The sequence below is a fragment of the Mustela erminea genome, chromosome 1, assembly GCF_009829155.1.
Source record: "Mustela erminea isolate mMusErm1 chromosome 1, mMusErm1.Pri, whole genome shotgun sequence".
Taxonomy (NCBI): domain Eukaryota; kingdom Metazoa; phylum Chordata; class Mammalia; order Carnivora; family Mustelidae; genus Mustela; species Mustela erminea.
Window position 1 is genome coordinate 19633399 of NC_045614.1, and position 12655 is coordinate 19646053.

At 57.9% G+C, this 12655-nt stretch overlaps 1 protein-coding gene across 1 annotated transcript; it reads right to left on the minus strand.

Moving 5' to 3' along the window:
* Window positions 1-405: 405 nt before the first annotated feature.
* On the minus strand, window positions 406-4863 carry LOC116600549. The gene has a single exon (XM_032360603.1). It carries the CDS (start codon window positions 4173-4175, stop codon window positions 426-428), a length of 3750 nt encoding a protein of 1249 aa, XP_032216494.1. The 5' UTR covers window positions 4176-4863; the 3' UTR covers window positions 406-425.
* Between the last annotated feature and the right edge of the window lie 7792 nt (window positions 4864-12655).

Below are 12655 nucleotides of genomic sequence, written 5' to 3' on the forward strand. Positions count from 1 at the left end.
TTCCTGGGGAGCTAGGGGAGGGGGCTGTTCCCCCCCTTCATGACTCACTCCAGGCTGTGTGGGTTATTACATTATGTTTGAAATTGCTATGGCAACCAGCTGGCAATCAAGGGTAATTGCACTTGTCGCCAGGGCAACGGGGCAAAACCCACAGCAGCCACTGTCTGTGGTTGCCCTTGGGGTGCAGTAAAGGTCAGGCTAGACCACAGCCAGTGCCAGCAGAGGGCCTCTGAGGTTCTCTGGAAAGGACAGGATTGCTAGGCCCCATGGAGTTCCCATGTGTGGAGGCAGGGTGTGCCTTGGGAGTTCCAGGGCCAGCCTCCTCCCCTGACTCCACAACCAGCCTCTCTGCCCTTCCCCATACCATCCTGTGTCTAAAACACACCACAGTGCTCCAAGTCAGCAGAACAAGAACTTTTATGCGCTCACAGATGGTACTTGTAGATGGCCCACGGGCCCTCCTCCTCGTACTCACGGCGGCTGAGCCACAGGCTCTGGAAGGAGTCCCGGGATGCCATGATGGAGCCTCCAAGCCAAGCAGCAACAGCACGGTGGGGAGAGCCCAGCACAGTGGCTCGGGGGCCCAGCTCCTGCCGCAGGCGCTCGGGAAAGCCATTGATCAGGGTGCTGCCGCCGTCCAGCACCACATTGGCCAGCAGCTCCTCCTGCTGCTTGGCCTCCAGCCGGCTGATGCTCAGGAGGGCCAACTGCGGGAGGCCAGGCTGGTTGAGGCCCAGCAGACTGGGCTGGAAGAGGGCCTCAGGGCAGCAGAAACGCTCGGAGCCCAGGGTGATGACCTGCTTGTCTGGAAGCACGAAGTCCACCCGGGGTTGGGTCTGGGTGCGGGCCACCTCAGCTGTCATGTTCATGGCCACATAGCAGCAGGCCTCTTTAATCTGGTTGACCAGCCCCACCTTGGGCGGTGAGTGGCCCCCCGCCAGCAGCAGCTGAGCCAAATATTCGGTGAGGTCAGCCCCAGCCACATCCAGCCGGTAGGTGTCAAGGGGGGCCAGATCCCCGGTGAGGATAGGCGCCACGTAGGACGTGCCGTGGCCACTGCCCAGCACCAGCCCGGTGGTGCGCCCGTAGGCGTAGAGCGCCAGCAGGGCCTGGTGCACTGTCTGCATGGCCGGCACATGGAAACGCTCGAAGAGGATCTCAGCCACCTTCTCTCGGTTGGTGCGCGGCGAGATGGGCGAATCGGCCACAAGCACCGCCAGCTCCTCCGGCCGCACGCCCAGCCTGCAGTAAAACAGGTGCTGCCATAGTACCTCCAGGGCATCCCAGTCGGAGACCACGCCTCGATTCAGCACTGAATAGGAGGCCTCCTGGTTCTCGGGCACAGTGTACCGGGGCTCATCTTGGGCCGGGTGCTGCAGCAGCTGGACACGTGAGGGCACCACGCTGAGGATGTGGTCCTCCCCAGCCAGTCCGCACTTGGTGAAGCCGGTGCCCGTGTCAATCACCACCGCCGCCATGTCCTGGTAGGGGCCCAGCGAGTGACGGCAGAGCAGTGGGGACTGCACTGACAGAGTGCCCGCGGTGGGCACCAGCTCGTAGCAGGTCCCGTGGAGCAGGCCAAGGTGTGCAAGCACTGATGGGTGTGAGATGTCCTCGGGTGTCAGCTTGAACCGGGGACCCTGCGGCTCGGCGCCCACCATGGCCACGGGCAGGACCTTGTAGCCAGTGCCGGGTGTGGAGAATGTGACCAGGGAAAACTGTTCCCCCTGGGTGCTGGGGGGACTTCCGGGTTCCCAGGATGGTACCCGATGTGTGCTGGAGCTTTCAGCAGCTCTGACGCCGACCTTGTCCCTGCTCATGTAGACACAGGTCTCCTCAGGGGCCAGAGGTACCTGAAGCACTCCCACGTGGGCCGCCGGCAAGCTCAAGGGCTCCCCTTCCTGGCACAAGGTGGAGGCCTGGCCAGTCTCCCTGGTGATGGGGGACCTTCCTGGGATGATGGGCTCTTTGGAAATGGGGGGTTCTTGGGGAAAGGGAGGCTGCCCAGTGAGAGAAATCTGCCTGGCAAGAGAGGTTCCAGTGATAGGAACCTGACCGGAAATGGAGAGTTTCCTGGAAGAGGGAGGCTGCTCGGCCAGGAGTGGCTGTCCAGAAAAGTGGGTCTGCCTGGTGAGGGAGCACTGCTCAGCAGGAGGAGGCTGACAAATTGGAGGGGGCTGTCCAGAAAGGGGATGCTGTTCAGTTAGAGACGGCTGACCGCTGGGGAAGGCCTGCGCAGCACCCTCAGCTCCAAGGCTGTCAGGGTGAGTGGTAAGGACCTCTTTCTGGTCATGTTTGCCTATATCCTCCTGAAGGAGGGATCTGGACACCTCCTGGGTTGGGGCTTGAGGGGCAGGCTCTGCGGGCTGCTCTGAGATCATCCACTGCAGTTTCTTCGGCTGGATCGTGGAGGTGTCCTGCATCCTGGAGGGGTTCAGCTTCCAGATGGTATGACTAGTTTCATTTTTTTCTGCATTAGGTTTGGAGCAGCCCGGATCGTGAACATGGCTCAATCTCCTCTCACTGGATTGGAGGTGTGTCCCCAGCGGAACGGACCGAGTGAACACCCTGATGGGTGTCTCAGTACCCGTGGAGTCCCGCGACTCCAAGTTGAGCCTGCCCTCCTTGGAAACCAGGGCCACCTCTCGGTAGCTTCCAGCTGAGAGGCTGGAGGGCGCAGGGCTGGACAGAATGGGCGAGGTGGACCAGAAGTTGGGGCGATTGTGGTCAGGGGAAAGGATGGGCATGCCTAATGGTGGAGCAGACGACACATTTTTGGGAACATAGACAGATGGGTTGTTGGGCATGACACCCAGCAGCACTGCCCGTGAACCCGTGGGGTCATGGCATAGCAGCCCCATCCTGGTGTTCCCCGTGGCCATATCGAACACCAGCACACGGTCTTCCACAGCATTCTGGAGCTGGCAAGTAGGGGCAGTGGAGGGGGGAATCTGGTTGGTTTCTCCGGGAGACTGGACAGGTGACTGCTTGTGGCAGGCATCTGGGTAGGCAGACTGGGGCACATTGGAGTAGGTATTGTTGCAAATGTTGAGAGGCTGCTGGTCTGGCTGAGAGCTGCAGTTCTCCTGGCTATTCCTCTGGGACTTAGGGGTCCCTGGGGGCCCTGAGCCTGGTGTTGGGCTGCCTGGCCTAGAGGTACAAACCGGGGCCTTCTCCACTGGGTTCTCAGGCAGGTTGGATAACACCTGTGTTCTGGCAGCCTTGATCTCCTGGACATGGTCTGAGGACTCATTTGGAGAAGGCATTTGGTTGGGAGGCTCCTTCTGAAAACCAAAATCCACTTTGTCCTGGAGGGATGAGACCACTTTGGAAGACTCCAAGAGGACTGGCCACTGGTTGTCACTCTTGCTGGGGAGGAGGTCTTGGGACAGGCTATTGGTTGTGATAGTGGTGTCTGTCAAGTGGCCAGAGATGCAGGTAAAAGTTTCAACTACTTCTGGCATTGGAGTTGGAGCCACAGCTAGAGCATTTGCCTGAGTTGGAGTTGGAGGAGTCTGGGCCGGACATGGGCACTTGTCCTGGCCTTGACCTTGGCCTGGAGTCAGAAGAGGATCTTGGCCTGCAGCCGAGCCCTCATCCCCTGAAAGGAGATAGGGTAGCCACCGGCTCTTCCTGCTTCCCAAGGGGGCTACCTGGTCAGGGCTACAGGGGCCTTTGCCCCAGCCTACCAGGACTTTAGCGGGAGCTTTGCCCTGCCGTGCAACCTGCGCCTGAACCCGGAAGCGGCAGAATCCACGCTGGACCGTGTCACTGGTGCTGTCACTGTGTGTGCCCACAGGGAGGGCCAGGGTCCTGTTCTCCATGATGAGATGCGTTGGAGTTCCCACGATGGAGCTTGGAAACAGGCTAGTAGAGGGGGGCCTTGGGGCATCTTGGGAGGCCCTCTCACAGACACACTGGGAGCCAATGTCAGCAGGATCCTGGTGTAGCTGGTGAACAGGGTCAGGGACATGGGCCTGGGAGGCAGGGCCGCAGGTTCTATCAGTGATGGCCTCAGGGGACAAGGACAACCCCTGCCTGAAGTACACAGATCCTGAGTTTATCCATGGTCCCTCAGACCTTCTGAGGCCACCCCCTGGCTGCTGGCTGCTGGCCGAGGGGTGGCCTTGGGGGCCCGGTGGATCAGGGCCCCCCACCTTCTTGGTGACTTCCATAGTCTTGCTCCATGCCCTAGGTGCCCTGCCCCCACTTCGTTGTCATGGCAACCCCACACATCACAGCCCCCAGTGACCTGGTGGGGGGTGACAGAGTGTGGGAAACCAGGGGCCCCACCCCCTTGAGGAATGGGGCCTTCCCTAGGGAACCTTGGGAGACAGAAATGCCCAGGGACTCTGGTGAAGTCTGCCAACCCTAGGCCAGCCAGGAGACTAACTACTCTCTACCCAGGCCAGCTGTGGGGTGAGGGTGGTGCTCCTTGTGGCAGGGGCTGGGAGTGGCTGGGAGAGGACAAAGGGGAAAGGTAGACAGGGGAGACCTGGATTCCTGTTCTACCTCAGATGCCAGACTTGGTTCTTTCTCCTCTCTTATGTGGCAGCTTGAGACTTTAGCCCTGACCCAGAGATGAGTTCCAAGAATGTGACACAAGGCCCTTTGGGGGATCAAAGCCCCTTTACCACTCAGTCCTGGGAGACAGAAGAGGGTGAGGGGCTCAGCTCAGGCCTGTGCTCTTCTCCCCCGTGTTCCCTGGCTCCCGCTCCAGGGACAACAGCTCCTTGGCAGTCTTTCTACTCCAGATGGCTCTCCTCTGCCTGTGCCTCATAGAGCCCCCTCCCCAGAGCCACATGTCCTTGAAGCCTAGAACCAGTAGCCCACAGATGTGGCTATGGGGGCGAGAGGGGCAGGGGTGGGGCCTTTGCTCAGAATCCTCAAATCAGAATGTTCTAGCTCTTGTCACATTGTGTCGACTTCCCCTTGGCTGGGGGAGGGGGCAGTGAGGTGCAAAGCACTTAGCATAGGGCTAGGCCACAGTGGACACAGGGCCTGCCAAGTGGCAATTACATACAGATGGGGCATAGTAGGGACACCATGAGCAGAGGGATGATTATGGAGTGCGGATATGGTTGGTGCAGGACTGGGCACACAGTGGACATAGCTGTGTATACAGTGTGGACAAGTTGGACACAGGACTGGACATAGGGTAGGCACATAGGAAAGGTAAACTTATTAGACTGGGTTCTATTGGGTTCTTCCTGCAAGTTTTAATTAAACTTATTAAACTTATTAGACACTCCCTTTCTTAGATGGGTAAACATAGGCCAGAGAAGGGTGATACCTGTCTAGACCACCATCCCAGGCCTAGTCGTGCCCTACAGCCATAGAAGACAGGCCTAGGCAGCAGTCTGGGGACCCACCCCTTACCATAAGCCTCTTCTGGAGGTTCTGACCTGGGGGGCAGGGTCAGCTCTCTTCCCTACTGCCAGCTGCGAGCTCTGAGGCTCTCTGGTCTGGTCCCCAGGCCTGTGTCCCTTCAGGCCTCAGTTTTTCTGCCCAGGAAACAGGTTTGTGGAGAATGCAGCTATCGGCTTGTCCTCCAAAGCGGTGTTTTCACAAAGGTTAAAAATAGTGTTTACAGTTGGCCGTGGGGTGTGAAACGATGTGACCAGGGACCACGGCTGGCACTGTGCAGCATCTGCACCTTCCTGACAGGCACTGGGCAAAGCCTGACTCAGCCCCGTTCGGGCCCCCTGGGTCCCCTCCCTCTCCCTCAGATGCTGCCTTCAGTTAAGCTTGGCGACAGATTTCTCGGGATGTTACTGCTCACCCTACATTATGACCCAGGAAGGTAGCCAAGTGGAGGGGTCTGTGGCGTGCCTGTGTGTGCCTGTATGCACATCCTTGCTGAACGCTATTCATTCACCTCTGACCCGGACCAAACAGATTTCTTCCCCCACAACAGAAGTGCTAGTGGCAGTCTCTAGAGCCAGGTTGCACCTGGGAGGGATGGGGAGGCAGGGAAGGGGGCGCCCCTCAGCCATACCCCATCTCCTACAGAAGTGGGGCATCCTTCCCAGGGCTAGGAGCTTTGTGAACAACTGACCTGAGAGATCCCCTCCAGGTGTCCTCTGGGAAGGGAGCAGAGCCAGCTGAAGGGTGGGGCTCATGAAGGCTTCCCCCCACACCCCCCAAGAGAAAGCAGTCCTGAAAGAGGAGGAAGTTCTCCCCAACCACCACCAAGCAAACGCCTGTTATAAAAACAATGACTGATTTGATTGGGTTCTTCCTGCAAGCCTGGGCAGTGCTGAGCTCTGGTAACCCAGCCTCGCAGTGACTGAATGAGACAGGCACTATCATCCCTATTTAACAAATGAGGAAATCAAGGCACAGAGGAGAGAGAACGCACAGAGAGCTCAGCAAAATGAGTGGTAGAGCCAGACTCTGCAGCCAGGCAGGCCACCGGGCTTCAGACCTACACCTCAGAATTCTATGTCCCACCACTGGATCCTGTGCCCAGGGCTGGCAGGCAGGGACCTGGCTGGAAGTGAGCCAATATGCCTCCCTTCTGAGTGCTGTAGCCCCAAGCCCCCACAAAAGCCGTGTCCCACATGAACCATCTCCTCCTCCCAATAGCTTAGCAGGTGGCTGGAACCTGGGAGGGGCGTTTTCCCTGTGGGCACGTCAAAGCCAATGTCCTCCCAGGAGAGGAGTGCAGAAATAGGGGCCAGCTACACACCCTGCTGAACCAGGCTGAGTCCTTTGTCCTCAGAATTCTTGCCTCGCCAAAGCCCACTGCATTTCATCCAGGGAAGAGGAGGCCAGGAGGGTGGCCAGAGAGGTTCCTAAGCTAGCCCCCTTCTGCCGAGCCCCCAGGGTTCAGGCGGGGACATTGCCACGGTACCCCTCCCCCATACATGTTTTTAAACAGTCTCTCACCACGAAGAAGGGCAACCAATTCTATTTCTGATTCTGGAAAGTGAGGAGGGCCAACATGTTGCCATGGCAAACTGGAGAGCCCCTCCCCAAGGCTGAGCCCATTCCCCAGGCTGAGGGTTCTCTGCAATGGAAGGACCCAGAAGAACTGGAAGAAGCCCAGTCTGAGGGCAAGGATAGAAGGAGTCTCCTATGTGAGGGCAGGTCCCAACATTGCCTCCTGTCACCCCTCACCTGGCCCCCTCTGAGCAGGCTTTGGGGAAAGGCCCCGACCCCTGTGGAGAGAGTTAGGCTTCAGGAGATGGAGTCAGGGCACCCCAAGAAACCATTCTTTCTTGTGGATCAGGCTAGAACCCTCTGCCCTAGGTGGTCTTGAGGGTTGTGGGCCAGAAGGGCATCAAGAGGAGAGGGAAGACTTCAGGACCAGCCAGGTCTCCCAGACCTGATTCTTCAATGCACCTGTATTTTTGGCTTCTTTGTGTTCTCAGGAAACAGCTCTGTCAAATCCTCGGCCCTGCACTTTTCCAGTCTACCTGTCTTCCCCTCTCGGGCCCTGAAGACTCTCCAAAAATCTAGGATCAAAAGGAGCAACAAAGGGCTCCCAGTGGAGGCAACCACTCGGTAATGGAGTGAAAAGCAAGGCCTGTTTCCCCAGAGGTCGTGCCTGGTGTCCAGGGGCTCATACACCAGCTGTCCTGCCCCAGACCCCAGAGCGTGCAGACGGGTAGTATTTAGATCTTTAGGGAGGGCGTTCTGGGTAGGAGCACAGACCAGGTAAAGGCAGGCTTCTGAAAAGACCTAAAAGGATGTTGTGATCCAGCCTTCTCGGGGTGCTAATGGGAAACCAAGGTCACCTGGGAGAAAGGAGGCACCCTTGGTCTCCTGGCTCCACAGACTGGTCTGAGTTTCCCACTTCTGACCCTCCTCCCTGGGGCTCTCCCAAGTGACCTGTGAGCGCTAACATCCTGCTTCCCTGAAGCCTTTCCTGGCCAGGGCACACCCATTCCAGAGAGGCCTTGGTCCCCTCCTCCTCCCTGGTCTCCCTGCCTGACCCCAAAAGGAAGACAGCCAGGGTGCAGAGAACACCGCCCCAGGGGGGCCCTTGGTGGGACATGGGGTGATAGTCTACTCCTAATCAGGAATGTGGAATGTAGATCCAGGAGTGCCAGGAGGATGTGGCTTTTGAGTTCTAAGGCATAGGAAATTTAAATAACAGATGTTTAAACAACCTTCCCTGCCAGCCGTGGTGCACTGACCCCTCTGCTGTGATGTGTTACAGCTTAAAAATAGCCCACAATGAACTGCTCCGAGCTCCAATTGACTCAAGCTTACGTAACTCTGCGTGAAAGATGGCCAGCCGCACCAGCCCGGAGGGAGGGCCATAGCACAGACGCCCGGACTGCTCCGGGGCTGAGGCCAGCTCCTTGCCGTCCCTGGGAGCAGCCCCCCCAGCCAGGAGCCAGCCTCAGTCGGGGCAGAGCAAGTGCTGCCAGAAGCACGCATCATTCCATGACTATTGGGAAGAGACCTCTGATCACATCTGCAGAGAGAAGCTGAGATCAGTCCTCCCTCAGGGTCCTTGAAGAACGCAGGCCCCGTGGAGGGTGGGGGCAACTTTAACAATAGGTGGGTCAGAGCCCGTGGGTAAGGAGTCATGTGGGAAGGGTGACTGGGGCTGCCCAGAGGATTCTTTTCCCCTTTTGAAAAGGTGGCTCCCCAGCTGGGAGGAACAGGTCAGCAGGACTGATGCTTGGCTGCAGCTGGGATTACCGTGCAGTCCAGGGGTGGAGTGGACTCCTTGGGGGTCTCTCAGTCTCTATGGTCCAGGCTGCACAGGTGGGGCTTGTGACATGAGAGAGTGAGCACTGGCTTCCTAGCTGACTGAAGATTCTGGGATCTTGGGATCTTGGGTGCCAGCTGCTCTGAGTCTCCTGCCTTTCCTGATACATTTCCAGATCCCCAGTGCCCAATCCAAGACTAACCACAAGTGTGCAGGTAGCTAAACCAACGGGAGAGGGAATGGAGGAGAGGAGGCAAGGATGCCCACTCACGGGACCCTCGTGTGCCCCCTCTGCCTCTGTCCTTGCTGAGCCCCAAGGATGCAGCAACCTCCCTCAGCTCCTACCACCTGAGTTCAAAATAGGAACCACCATGGGCCCTGCATCTGAGCTTCCGCTGAGCAATAGACCGGTGAGGGCCAAATACTGGGGCATCCTGTCACGGGCCCAACAAGTGGTTGTCAGGGCCATAAGTGCCTCTGTTTCCCTGAGAAGGTCAAGGCTGGCAGATGGGTGGAGCAGATGTTGCAGGGGAATGAGTGGTAATGGTAGGGCACAGTCCCAGATTGGGATTCTTATCCTGCAAGAGGACTGTGATCTGGGGACCTCCCTCTACAGGGCAGTGTGACCGTCCCTGCTAGACTTAGCTGGAATGTTCTGGAACCAGGGACAGAAGGTGCTCAGAGCATTGAGAGAATAGAAAACAAGATGCAGAGGCTGTAGGGAGGCTCAGGAGCGGAACCACCCTCTCTTACAGAGCCTGGAGCTGTGAGTTCCTATCCTAGGTAGACTGATGGGGCTGCGGGGTCAGGAGAAACAGTAATTTTTAAGGGGGTCTGCGGATATCAGTGTGAGGGAGCTGGGATCCAGGTGCCCACCCATGGACTGAGCAGGGTCAGGCAAGCTCTGCCAAGAGCTGGGCAACTCCTGCCAAGCTTTGGGCCAAGAATTCCCACCAGCGGTGGACCAAGTGTGAAGGTCATGGCTCTAGGTCACCATCCTTGAGCCTGAAGAACCCAGCCCATCCAGGAAGCTACAATAGCTAGATGTGAATGTCACAGCTGCCCAGGCTCTTCTTACATCTACACACATTGAGTTTAAAACTCTGGCTGGAACAAACCCGAGAAGAGTGGCAGGAGAGAACGGGGCTTAGCCGGCCATTCTGTAGCAGGTGGGGAAAGCTGAAGGCCCTTCACGGAGTCAGCCCCACTCCTCTGAGCTGGTGGAGCTCCACGTTTGGGCTGGTTGAACCCTCATGGGAGCAGAGCAGAGGCTCGGAGTAAGGAGATGCTCAGAGCCTGGGGTCTTCACAGAGGGGAGTTCTCCAGCCCGGCTCGGAGTAAACAATGTTCTTCAGCAGAGCCTGGTGGATGGGGCTCCACGCTCAGCTACAGATCCCTGGGGCTGTTTCTCCCCAGAGGCAGGGGTAATAAATGTGAGATGAAGCCTGGGCCTCTCTGAGCCGCTGACACTCCCAACAATGCCCATATCCCCCCACCCCACCCTGGCACTGTGTGTGTGGGGGGGGTCCTCCTCTCTCCCATAGGTAAAGGGAGTTAATTCATAAAGTAGCACCATTGGTGGGCCTCATGGGCTACACTGAGGGAGTGACTAGGGAGGCCAGGGTCCCAGAAGATCCCAAAGTTTGGAATGGGGCTACATCTGGAGCTCTCAGGTGTGACCCCAGAGGGCCTTGGGATCCCTGGGAAAATTCTCTGAAAGGCTGGGATGGAGGCATAAGGAGGATCTCAGACCAGATTCTTGGGCTCCCATCAAAGCAGGTCGGTCAGCCCCATGTCTGCTCTCCAGGTGCTAGACAACAGTGACACCAGTGGGCAGTCAGGAGACTGTGAGTCATCTGCAGCTTCCTTGGCCCCAGCTCCCATCCTGGCCTCCCTCCGACCTTTACTGGCACCTGCTTGCCCCCAGCCCCAGTGGGGCTGCAAGAGAGCAGGATGAGGCAGGGGAAATGGTACCTGTCCTCCACAGCTCATGGTAGAAGACTGGACTCCCAAAGCCCCAGGAGAAACTTCTGCTCACCCATCCCACTCTAGGGGTAGGCCGAGGCCTACCATGGCCACCAGCAAACTTCCCCTTGCACTGGCCACCCACCATGTCTGACATACTATTCAGACCTCTCCCAGGGGAAAGGCAACTCAGGCTTCCCTGGCCCTGGAAGCCACTCGGAAATCTTCTAGTTTTCCCAGCGCATCTGGAGGCCTTGATCTAACCCTCCCTCCCTCTTCTCCCTGGTGGCCCAGTCAAGAATTTGAAACCCTGAAGCAGTTCCAGCTCCTGATACTCCAGCTGGACTCAGGTGGCTGTGAGGATGGAGCTCAGAGCTTGGGGGCTGCAGCACTGGGGGAGTGCAGCTGGGCCATGATCCAGGGGCCCAAGCATCTGCTTAACCGGGGCCCCTCTGGAGAATCCTGGCGTTGGAGGCCCTTGGCTCAGAAATATGTCCAAAGCCTGGTATTCTGGCTGCAGAGGAAAGCTGACCCTCCTGATCTATCCTCTTTCTCCCTTCTCTAAGAACCCTCTCCTGCTAAGCTCCCCTCCCAGGCACAGACCCCTCTCTTATGAGCAGACGAGCCAGTGGTCCATGAACTTCAGAGACTCAGCGGGGAAGGAGCCTCCGTCCAGCTTCAGAGAGGCCCCTGGGCCTTCTCCTCACTCCCCACCCAGGGTGGGGAGCTCTTCAGATCCCCAGCATGAGGTCAGGGTAAAAGGACTCCAACCTGGAGGGGTGGAGACAGCCCTTTCTAACTAGTATGGGGATTACAGCTGTCAGGGTACTCTAGGACATTCCTCTCATCCCTCTTCCAACCTCAGGGGTGACACAACTGATTCCCCCTACACACACACACACATATAGGGACCCTCTAGAGGTCTCTGGCTGAGCACACAAGGCTACAAAACCTCCTCTACGTCCGAGTCGGGGTCAGGGGTACAGGGGTAAATAGGCAGAGTGCATTTCTACCTCTCCAGATCATAGACCCCTGGTCTTTGGAAACCTGTGCTTCAGCAAAGAGCCTCCTTTTAAGCTTTACCCACATGTCCTCAGGGTCCTTAGGCTCCCCATGGCAGGGCCTCCTTTGACCTGAGGTGGCAGAGTAGGCAGCACAATAGGTAGAGAACAGCTGGGCAGCTCCAGTTCCAAGGAATGTGCCCCCCCCATTTACCAGGGAGCTCTTGCTCCAAACCCAGGGTTCCATGGGTGACAGGGCAAAGAGCTGGGAACTCATGAAAGAGGGAGCTTACTCCCCTTAGGGTGAGCTGGGGTCTCCTAACTGGCAGGATGGAGGCCACAGGGGTCCTGAGCAAGACAGAGGAACGACCACGATGCCCGCCCTGGGCCCAGTCCCTGGCATCCCAGCTGCCCCCTTTAGCATCCAGGGTGTGGGGGAGGAGCTGTCCTTGCTCTCCAGGGGAGTCTTCCCCTCCAGTGGCTATTGTGTGGTGGCCTTGACGAGTATAAATAGCCTGGGCAGTCCAGCATCTTGAACCTGGTGCCTTGAAAGTGTGGAGCTGAGGCCTTGCTGCTGTTCATCTGTCTTAAGGCCGTAAGGGCAATACTGGCAGGATTTGGTGGGGGCAGGGGGGAGCTGGTCTTCACACCCTGACAGTGTGTTTGGGGTGGTGGGAGAGCTGCAAGGGGGGCAGGGAGCCCTGAGAAGGGCTAGGAAGGGACAGACTTGGGCTGGGCAAGGGGAGAAGCCATTCTGGCTGCAGCACGCCTGGGTATTCAACCCCCCTCTCTTGGTTCCGTGAAGAAGTCTCCAGGGCCCTGTAAGCTGGATTGGGGCCTTGCCCTACCCTTCCTGTTCTCTGGAGCCTTCTTGCTGACCCTACCCCTTTCCAGCCTAGGAGTCTTTGTACGTGCCGCTCACTTTCCCCAAAACTCTCTTCCCCCACCTCTGTTTCGGGCACAGTTCCCACCTGACAGGGCCTTAGCAGAAATGTCACCTCCCAGGGAGGCTTCCCTCACC

Coding starts and splice junctions, on each gene's coding strand:
- LOC116600549 (XM_032360603.1), bottom strand. CDS start 4,175: ATGGAAGTCACCAAGAAGGTGGGGGGCCCTGATCCACCGGGCCCCCAA.